The 11,642-nt window shown below is 34.2% G+C and overlaps 1 protein-coding gene across 1 annotated transcript in view; it reads right to left on the minus strand.

The window, feature by feature from the left end:
* LOC111691278 (probable cytochrome P450 4aa1) overlaps window positions 1-11,642 on the minus strand; it is a 25,543-nt gene that overhangs the window by 4,588 nt on the left and 9,313 nt on the right. The window contains exons 4-7 of the mRNA XM_023454868.1: window positions 8,938-8,989; window positions 8,752-8,878; window positions 3,006-3,143; window positions 2,719-2,950 (exon numbers count right to left, since the gene is read on the minus strand). Of these exons, the coding sequence (XP_023310636.1) occupies window positions 2,719-2,950; window positions 3,006-3,143; window positions 8,752-8,878; window positions 8,938-8,989 (549 nt within the window). The remainder of the gene's footprint in view (window positions 1-2,718; window positions 2,951-3,005; window positions 3,144-8,751; window positions 8,879-8,937; window positions 8,990-11,642) is intronic.

Raw genomic sequence — 11,642 nt, forward strand, 5'->3', positions numbered from 1 at the left:
TTTTAAAAAAACTGACTTGCACCTTTTCCAACAAGTCCGTATAGCGCAGTGCCCAGACTGGTAAAGAACTAGTGAAAGAGTTGACAATAATCGAGTTATACAGAACCAAACGTGAATCCCAAGAACTCATTTTGGATCTGGCCATTAAAGATATGACAGATCCAACTGCCTGTCTAGTCTTTCCGACCACTGACTCGGTCATCACTCGGAACAGACCAGAGGAGGAAAAAATTACTCCTAAGTAAGTAAAACAATTAACACACTCAACGGGCTGGTTGTTAAGTAGGAAAGGGAAAGTATTACAGCGACCGCCACGAGAGAAACACATGATCTTAGTTTTTTGAGTATTCAACGTTAACTGTTTTAGTGTCACGTACTTTTCGAGGATATTGAGTTTACGACAAAGGTCCACTTCTGAATCAGCCAATAGCACTAAATCATCAGCATATAGGAGCATAAGTATTTCGTTGCGGTTATCAATGTTTAGCCGACGAGCGTTAAACGAATCAAAAAAATCTTCAATATCAGCAATAAACAGAGAGAACAGAAGAGGACTTAACGATTCTCCTTGCAAAACACCTGCAGTAATGTTAAATTGCCTTGTTAGATTACCCTCTGTACGAATTCTAATATGCGCTTGAGAATACAGCTTTTTAAGAAACATTATTATGTTGGAACTTAGACCTAAAGCATATAGTTTTTCCCACAGAAGAGAATGGTTGATAGAGTCGAACGCACGCTTAAAATCTACAAATGCTGCAAACACCTTGCGGCCCTTTAGTCTCAGCTGAAACTGAACTACGGAGGAAAGCACAAAAACGTTATCGATGCATCCCCGCCCCTTTCGAAATCCAGCCTGTGATTCAGGGAGTGTTTTATTGGACTCCACCCAACAGGTTAGTCTTGAGAGAAGAATACTAGTAAACACTTTCGCAAAACAATTAATCAAAGCTATACCACGGTAATTAGCGGGGTCGTCAATAGGACCCTTCTTATGTAACATGGTTAGGATAACACTAGACCAACTTTCTGGAATCGCTCCTGTTTCAAGAATCTTATTAAAAAGAACGCATAAATACAATCGCCAATTTTGGGGCATATTCTTAAGAAACTCATATGATATTCCATCCTCACCCGGAGATTTACCATTCTTGCAATGAGATAATACGAGGTCGAGCTCTTCTGATGTAATGGAGGCATCTAGAAAAGGATCTCTTACTCCGTAGTAGAAGGCATTATCAAGCACAGAAAGAGGGTAAATATTTTCGTAAAACTGTTCGCAAGTCTGAACAGACAATCCAGGGACATTTTTCTTACTATAAAATTGTTGTAGGGTATGCCAAAATGTTCTTTGATCCCTTGCATTGCTCAGCTTGGCAACAAATTTTTTTTCATGCTCTCTCTTTTTGATTTTAATGAGTTTATTATATTGCTTCTTCAAATTCAAATATATAACCCTGGAAGGGTTGGTAAAATTATTTGTTTTACAAACACTAAGACTACGTTTAAGGTCTAACTTCAAAGTTCTACACTGATAATCAAACCACGGTTTTTTATAACGGTTAGCGTTATTATCACCACTAATTTGACGCATTTGTTTGACTAGGCCAATAGCTCTAGCCGATTCAATTATTGCATTACATATGTTATTATAGGAGGCAGATACCTCATAAATAAAATGAGCACGTGGAGATTGTCGCATCACTGAACTATAACAAGCAGACAATCTGTCATCCCACCTTAAAACTTCAGAAGTACTAGATTGGCCATTAGCGTCACTCAGTGGGTAATGAGCAAGCCTTAGTTTCAAAGATACAGGGAAATGATAAGATAGCAAACACTCGTTGTCAACTCTCAAGCAGTCAATAACCCCCAATCCAATATTGTTACACCACACCAAGTCTATGACACTGCCACCATTGGCAGAGCAAAACGTGTATTGAGAAGGTCTGTCCTGAACAACTCTACCATTAAGAAGAGAGAAAGAGTTGCTTTGCATAAAATCAAGGAGACACCGTCCTCTTGCATTTATGACCTCATCACAGTTAGATCTCTCCTCATAGAGGCTAGAAAAAGTTAAAGCCTCCCCATAATGAGAAACACGGCAACTGAGTATTTTCAAAGACGCCCCAGTAAAAAGAATAAACAGATACAAAAAACGACCAAACCATCAAGGTTTTAAGTACTGAAATCTACGAACTTTTTTATATATAACACCACATGTAAATTTTCGTATAACATTTACTTGCTTAGTCCTACAGATAAAATTGTTTACTTTTATTTATAAGTACGTGAAAATAATTCTTAAAATGTGGGATTAGGATAACAGAAAACGCATGTTTTACAGACGTTTTTTTAAAATTATTATTTTACTTGAGTAAATTTCAATAGTAACAATGAATAAACAGAACATCAAGGATTTTATTTTTGTGCTTACTTTTGCTCTACACGTTTTATTTTTCAAGATTTCAGTACCTAAAAACGCCAGAAATTTGACTATTTCTCGTCCAAGAATACGGTCACCTTAAATAAACCGGGAAAACAATAAAATGGAATTTAAAAAAAAATCTGTTTACAGATTTTCTCCGGAAAATAATTGCAATGCAATAGCATTGAGTTCTAATACCTCAGTTTGTTATATCCTATACATTATTTTATTTCTGTTTCCCTCAATAAGAGTACATGCGTAAAAATGTTTTTCTGGCAACAAATACAAACCTAATGTTACATCTTCTGTTAAAATTCGCGATATTATAGGGACGCTAGGAGCCAGCCTCAACGATTCTTTGATGCACTGTTCCAAATACTTCAGATTGTGCAATGTCGCTACACTCGGTTTGGCTTTTTCAAAAACCGCATCCAATTCTTCCACTATCTTGCTCTGAATGTTCTCATCTTTGGCGATGTAATAGAGACTGAAAGCAACTGCGGCACCAACGGAATCCTGTCCCTAAAACTCTTTGTGTTAGAAGCAAATTTATAAAAAATTGTCGGGAGTAAATTACTGCTAACATAAAGGTTACTATTTCATTAATTATATCTTCGTCGGTGAAATCAGGATTATTCTCGGAGATTTCTATAAACATATCTAACAAGCTTTGGGATGGCGTTTTTATGGCTTCATTTCTTCTTCTGTCCATGATCTAAAATTATTAATAGATATTTAATTTTAAATGAAAAAGTCATATGCAGATATAGAAATATAGGCTGGTTTAGAAAAAGAAGTCTTAAATTTTAAAAGCAATAACATGTTAAAAAAATGAAATGGTTTTCTGTTATGCTGCAATATTGAAACCTTTTTAAGGGTTAGATTCTTGGTGTGGTTTTCTTATAATATTCACTATTTTACCTAAAAAAATTGTAGCTGAAAATAGTCGGGGATTGCAGCGTAACAAATTATTAATATTGATTAGGGTACATGGAGATAACAAAAAAAAAAACGATAGACCCGTATGGTTCATGGAAAATTTCTTATCTTTTAATAGGTACTCTATTGCTCCTAGGATATATGGTACGTTTTTCTGAATGAATAATAATGGAGCAACTGTGTTAGTCACATTTTAAAAGCAGAAAATTTTGCAGCATTTTCTTTACATTTTTTGTTTAATTTATAGTACACAAATTTTGGTAAAAAGATGGAAGAATGTTCAGTTACACATCGCCACAAAAAAAGTGGGCTGGTCTGTAGACCAGACTAGTGAAACCGATTCTATAAGTCAGAATGTCCGGGTTTTTATCTTGGTTTGAGTCAATAACATGTACAGGGTGATTCACTATATTTTGACCCCCCTTTAACTTTTTTTAAAGGTTACGAAAAAAGGTGACATACAAAAGTTGTATATCGTAGTTGTAGTTGAAAAATAAATCAAGTCCAAACAAAATGGCCGCTGATGTTAACTTTGTTAATTTAGCTGCATTTTTATGATTTGGTATTTTGCAAAATTTGAAGAATTGGACGCGAATGACACTCGTCCATCTACATACAATAGCGTTCTTTGTAGCACATTGATTTTTTTGTTCATAATTACATCAATAAAGTGCGTTGTTTCACGTGTGTTGCATCTAAATAATAAACCTATTTACACAAAAATAATACCTAATAAGATTTCCTTCCATTGGGACTCTATTATTAGCAACTGCAAGTACAATAAAGAGCGAATAAGCATCCTTTGATTAAGAAAACAATGAAATGTAAAGTAACCAAAATTTTAAATTATAGTATCCTCTCAATTCCATTCCAAATATTATAAAATTATAATAATGTATTTATTAGGTACCTATTTGAAATTGTCTTATTTATTGTCTTTGCAATTCTTTAAAAACTTTTACGACAACATTAAAAATTAGAGAAAAATTCTAAGAAAACCAACCTAAATCATTTCATTTCAGTTGCAAAATACAAAATTATAGAAAAACAGCTAAAAATTTTGATGCACGGTTCCATGTTCCATGGAAATAAAATAAATTCAAAATATTTTCATTAGAATAATTATTTTACATTTTTCTTGTCGAGCAAATACTTAGTGTATCACATGTAAGACCAAAAGAATACCGACGTGCAAACTTACACGAAAATAGGATTTTAGATGCTTTCCGAAATACGATAGGCGGCATTGAATTTGAATTTAAACAGAGACCAAAAGAAAATGTCTAAAAAAGAATAAATTGAAGTCCTTTAAACCAAAAATTTTACACGCTCTTTTAGAAGGAGACAATTTAAGGATTCAAGACTATGCTTTCTGAGTGCAAGGCGAATTTCTGAACGACAGAAATGTTTTGAAAAATATAATTTTTAGCGATGAAGCTACTTTTTCTACAAATGGTGTTGTATCGACGCAGAACTCTCTATATTGGGAAAGAGACAATCCCAGGTGGATAATAAATGCTAAGAATCAGCATGTTTATAAGGTGAGTGTTTGGTGCGCGATGATTCCGAATTATCGGACACTTTTTTATAGAAGTTTAAATGCCCAAAAGTATTTACGTTTTTTGGAAACGGAATTTACTGATGTTTTGGAAAATATGCTGCTAAACGCTAGACAGAACTTTTATTTTATGTTAGACGGTGCTCCTGCACATAGTTCGCGAATAATTAGAAGCTGGCTGAATACTAATTTTCCGTGGATACGGCCTCGTAGCCCGCTGCAGGGCTGGCCAGCCAGGTCTCCTGATCTTACACCAATGGGTTTTTATTTTTGGGGTACAGTTAAAAATAAAGTTTACATCAATTGTCCACAAAACATAAAAGATCTAAAACGAAGAATAAAAAAAGCATGCCGAAAGATTTCTCGTGAATAACTGCGAAAAGTAAATCGTCATACAAGAAAGGTAACAGAAGAATGTATAAGGAGAGATGGCGGCTACATTGAAGTTAAAAAAATAAACTGAGTTTTGTTATACCTATTTTTTTTTGTTATCCCGTCTGTATTAGCTTATTTACATTTGTATTAAATGAATTTTCTGTACAACCCTGTATACGATTTGGATGAAACTTGCCGTGGATATATTTTCGATGATACTGATTATGACTAAGGCATCAGCATTTCCGTATTTATCGAAAAATCGATCCCCTTTTAATTTCCCCTAACGCACACCTATGGATATATGTAAGTTTAATGATCCTCAAATGTGCACCCCATTGGTCTGCATAAGTGGTTAAAATTTGAAAAGGATTTGTCAATTAACACCTGAATTATAGGTATGTGTCACCTAAATTGTAGCCACACTGTATATTTTTTTAATTCAGAAAAGTATTTTTTTTTTCAAATCCTTCACCTGGTAATTTAATTATAGAATATTAATAGATTCTAATAAGTACATAAGTGATCGACTTTGCTATGATTCGACACGTACATAAACATCTTTCCCGTCAGTAAATAAATAATAAAAAAGTAAATAGACATGTTTTGCTTATAAATGAGTAATTAGAAAATAAAAGTGTTGGCGTCAATTATTGTTCTTAAGATAACCATGAATTAAAAAAATTATGGCATTTCCTTAAACATACATATTATGCATTTTAATAATAAATGTTAATTATTTCAACAAAAAGAAATCTTTTTTACCTGCCTACGGCGTAACGTAATATTTTAGTTACGTTGAAAAATTAAAAAAATATAACCAATTTTTGAGATACATCCTATGTATTCCAGCAAGTTTAAAATTATTATTATTATTATTAAGTCCACAGCATGACCAATGCTAGCAATTGAATTTATCTGAAATACCTCCGAGATACTTTACAAGATTTGTAGGACGATCTTCCTTTAACCATTCGCCACAACATGTGGTTTATGCACGACATAGCATACCCCCACGTAAACGTCCGTAACCATTTCAATGAGCATTTCCCAAATAGATGGATTGGTAAAGGTAATGAAACACCTGAGGGGTTGGCCACCACGCCCACCGGATCTAACACCGTTAGATTATTTTCTAAGACGAATACAAAATGTTGTCCATACTTTAAGGCCGAAGATATCATGAAAAGAAGAAGAAAACGGGTGTCATTTTGAACAGCTACTTTAAGTAAACTAAATTACTCGAGTTGTATTAGGTCATCATAGTTTGGCCCCAATAATATATGGTACAATTTTGTCCAAACCTTTTAGAGATATCTTCTAGCAAACCAGATAGGTCATGTTGCAAAAAATTGGGGTTGTTATCTCCATCTAGATTATCTGTAATGATGATATTCTTCTATCTTGGAATGGATTTCACGCTTGCTTGTCGTCGGACGCTCACTAAATCCAAAAATTAAACTAAACATTTTCAAGATCGGTCATTTTCGGTCATCACTATGTGTCCTTTGCTTTGCGATGCTTCTATATATGTATATTAATATATACAGGGTGCCCCAGAATAACGTTTACAACGGAAGACGACAGGTTCGTGGACTCAAAATAGGCAGATTTAGGCTAATTTAAGTTAATGAAAATTTTTTGAATTTTGTAAATGACTCGAATACTTATTAATCGATTGTGATAATAATTTTTGGGGCGCGAACTTTTGTTTTCGATCTACATAGTTTGGTATTATACAGTGTTTTTTTAAACTTACAACTCCTGCAAAATTGACGTGTGGTGATAATATCCGTTCATAACTTTTTCTCTTTCGGGCAATAATGACAACTATTTTTAGTTTGATAGGTGATATCATTTGGAAGTTTTTGGACTTGTAGAATTTTCATTAAATGAGCGGTTTGGGTACAAAAAAATATTTTTTGAATGACTACATTAGCTTGCTACCCATATTACAATACCTAACAAAGTGCTAGTAGGCACTGATTTTGTAGGTTGACTGTAATTTCAGTTTAATCTTTAAGTCATTGTACCGAACATTTCATAATGAGTGTTTACTACGAAGATATACAATATGTTACTTCATTTTTCGATATGGATACATGCAGATACGACGAATTAGAGTTATTTACAACATACCTACATAATTTTATTGAAATATTTCGTAAAAACAATCAAATACAATAAAAAATGCTGAAGATAAAAGTAACAAAGTTGATGTTATTAATTTTAGTACAACTTATTATAAAAACTTTCAAAATGACCACCGTTGTTTCTATAACAAAGATTAATTGGGCGAAGAAAGATAAAGGACACTCTTTGCAGTTTTTGAGGCATAGGCAATATGCTTCCACAACTTTTCTTCAGTGTTAGATGTGGAAGCATACATTGTTGTTTTCAGAGCAAGGTATTAAGTCTAGTGAATGTACAGGCCAATTAACAGGAGCATTATGCCTTCTACTGATCATCTACGAGGGAATCTTTGGTTCAGATACTGCCGGACATTTACAGTGAAATGTGGTGGAGGTCCATCATGCATAAACCACTTGTTAGCTCTGAGTAATAACGACACACCTCACTCGACCAGTGTTTTGCAAAAATGCTAAATAAAATTCCCCATTCAGTTTATTGGGTAGAATAACAGGGTCAATAATAATGCTATCAATGCGTTGTATTTTTTGATTGTTTTTTTCCAATTTTTTGAATAAAATTAGACACATTGTAAATATGTAACTCTGATTTGTCGTATGTGTATATCGATATCGAAAAATGAAGTAACTAGCAGGTGGTATATCTTATCGTCGTAAACACTGATTAACAATTGTCAGGCACAATGAAATAAAGATTAGACTGAAATTACAGTCAACCTACAAAATTAGTGCCTACTAATTTTTTTGTACACAAACCGCTCATTTAATCAAAAAAACACTGTATAACACCAAAATATGTAGATTGAAAGCAAAAGTCCACACCCCAAAAATTATCAAAATCGATTAATAGGTAATCGAGTTATTTACAAAATTCAAAAAAATTTTCATTAACTTTGGGGCCATCTAGCGGACAAACGAAGCTGTTTGGGATATAGGTGAATTAGCCTAGATCTGCCCATTTTGAGCCCACGAATCTGTGGTCTTCCGTTGTACACGTTATTCTGGGACACCCTGTATAACATACATTAATATCATGTTTACTAGATCGCTACTGTCAGAAGCATGAGTCACTGTAACAACAATTTGGGCACAAACAATCCACAAGAATAGCCACGGAAACGCATCTGGTTCAAAACAATTGATTTCGTAACATGCGCAGAACGGATAGACAACGCATTGGAGAATAAAAATATTTGTTTTTGAGTTTCTTGGAAACTTCTAAACTTTGTTACAAGAAATCAACTTGGAAATAATTCAATACACAATGTTTAATAAAGTATTTTAATTCTAGATATACTTACATTTTTCGTATAAAGATGCAAACTCAATTTCTGTTTCTCTTCGGTTTTAGCGAAAGGTGTATATTTGAAAATCGTTTCTAAAAGTAGCCATGGTTTAGTTATTCTCTGGGTCAACAGTACCTCACCCCTAAAATAATTTATGATACAATATATCTAAATATGTACTCAAAATAGCATTTTACTCACTTTCTGTATGGAGACTGCATTTCATCCTTCAAAGAAACGCCTAACACAGCCTCTAAAACGTATATTTGATAACTAATTTTTGTATAGGTGCTATTATTTAGTTGTAATGAATTGACTTTATTAAATACATAACCGTTTTGAACGTTTTGGCTATTTAAAAACATTTTGAATACTTAAATAAAATATTTAAAACTAATGAAATAAGAAAATTATAACTATGAGAACCAACAAAAGAACACGTGTTGTAAGTAAAAGCGAGAAATGAATTAAATAAAAAAGACCTTATTATATAAAAAAATTTGTACTGTTTTTAAAGTTCTCTAAATTTGATGAAACAGATTCTGTTGTACAGGACGACTGAACGAAATAAAAAACATACAGATATGTACGCAATTTATATTATTTACTAAAATGTTGCTCTTATTTTACAGTTCGTATTATCGCTGTAAATATTCTTTGATAAGTTGAATCACTATGTAAGCTTGATGTAAACAAAAGTATTTGTATATCAGTTAGCCTTCTTGTAATTACACTCACTGGCAAAAAAACGGTCACCCTAAAATACTCCATAAAAGCACCTAAATATTAATTAACGTAACTTAGAATTGATATTTGGTTGCAGAACCATTCATTATCGATTTAGGTTGCAACGAATAACTAAGAAAAAAATTATTTAAGACATAATTTAGTTTAATTAAAACAATAACAATCTAACAAAAATACACCTTTTTCTTATGTCTAAAAAATTATGGGTGTTTTTAATGAACCTCCTGGTTATTGTTAATAGCGTGTATGTCCTTTTCGAGTCTGAATTGCAGCATTCAACCATCGTGACATTGAGTCAACCAAACAGTCTTAGCTTTGAGAGTCTGTGGCATGACTGGACGACGACGAATAGCCTTCTGAAATTCATCCCAAAGATGTTTAATTGGGTTAAGGTCGGGGCTGCATGCGGGCCAATCAAGTCTACGAATCTCGTTTAAGCATTCAGTAACGATTCATGCAGTGTGTGGTCCGGCGTTGTCGTGTCTTAAAACGAAGCCAACTCCAATAAAATACGAAAATGGAACAACAGCTTCTTGAAGAATATCTTCCATATATCTGCGGGCGTTCAAAGCTCTATTATCCACAAATATAAGGTCGGTACGTGCTTCCGTAGAAATGTCCGCCCACACCATAACAGAACCTCCTTTAAAAGAAATTCGTTCAGAGATGGTGCAGTCTGAATATCGTTCATTTTGTCTTCTCCACGCCCTTTCCCGATCATCATGTGATCGCAGGCAAAAATGAGACTCGTTAGTAAAAAGAGCTTCACTTCATTGGGGAGGAATCCAATTTATATGTAATCGCGCAAACTGAAGACGTGCCCTTCGATGCCAGTAGTGATTGTGGTCCTGTGGCAGGCCCCCGTGAAAATAAACCATTTTCTACAAGCCTCCTCCTAATCGTCCTCTAACTCACTTGAACCCGTCGCACTGTTAGAAGGCGATGCTGAAGTTGAACTACTGTTGACCTGCGATCCCTCAATGTGTTGAGCACAACGAAACGATCACAAGCGCCGTTGTTACTCTTTTTCTTCCGGATCCTGGTCGTCTCGTGAATCTGTCAGTCTCCAGATACTGATTCCACGCATCCTGAATGGTAGTACGAGGCATCATGAACGGTACTACGAGATATTCCCAATGAACGAGACACAAAACGCTGACTATGTCCATCTACAATCAATGCAACAACTTGAGAAGCATCAGTTGCCGTTAGGCATTGTTATCGGATGAAAACTTTCAGTGACTGTTAAATTTAATTCCAAAAACAATGTACATAAGCCAACTTGCCTTTTTAGAGAACATTAATGATGCAGAAATGATGCATAGTCTGCTGCTGTGTGATTTACGAGCGCATATTAATGTCGTTGAAAAGGGAATTTCGGCTTGTAAGACTAAAATTAGGCTTACGTAGATGTGGTCAATTATCTTAAAGCATTGCTAATGAAAAAGAACTAGCTTAGGTTACTAACTAACTAAGCAGATAAAGGGACTATTGTGAAATATTTTAGGGTGGCCGTTTTTTTTGCCGATGAGTGTACGTATATCATAAATAAATATATTATTGCTACTTTTTGAAAATTAGGTATTATGCAAGGTAAGTGCCAAAGTAAACAGGACTTTTTATAAATAAGAACGAAAAAAGATTTTTTTTTCAAAACCGGTTGATTTCGTTCAAAGTAGTCCTCGATTTGCACTTTCTAAAAGCATGTCGAATGAATGTTTTAGATCGTTGGCCGGGTTGTCTTTCAGGATGTCGGTACAAGCCTTTTCAATGATTTCTACGTCCGCAAGGTTTGAGTGAAGCTATCCACAACTTTTCATCCACAGGTGCCGACGTAGAGGCAGTTTAATGAGAATAGATATTAAGTACACTCCACTATCGCCTTCACGCTATTATCTTCCATCCACAACTCGTACGTGGACTTCATATGTTGCATATGTAATTTCATGTATCTTTTACACCCCAATTAGAAATTTAAAATTTTAACAGAATGCTAGCCCAACTAAGTAAAACACCCCCATATTGTAGTCATCCAATGCCTGCCCTCAAAACACCTTTAAAAATTCATATTATTGCGGAAATAGAAGAAATTTAAAAAATTTACCACTGCCACCCCAATTAGAGTGTGTTGATAAAATTTTGACAGAATATTAGTAAAA

Source organism: Anoplophora glabripennis, unplaced genomic scaffold (assembly GCF_000390285.2).
Source record: "Anoplophora glabripennis isolate ALB-LARVAE unplaced genomic scaffold, Agla_2.0 scaffold423, whole genome shotgun sequence".
Classification (NCBI taxonomy): Eukaryota; Metazoa; Arthropoda; class Insecta; order Coleoptera; family Cerambycidae; genus Anoplophora; species Anoplophora glabripennis.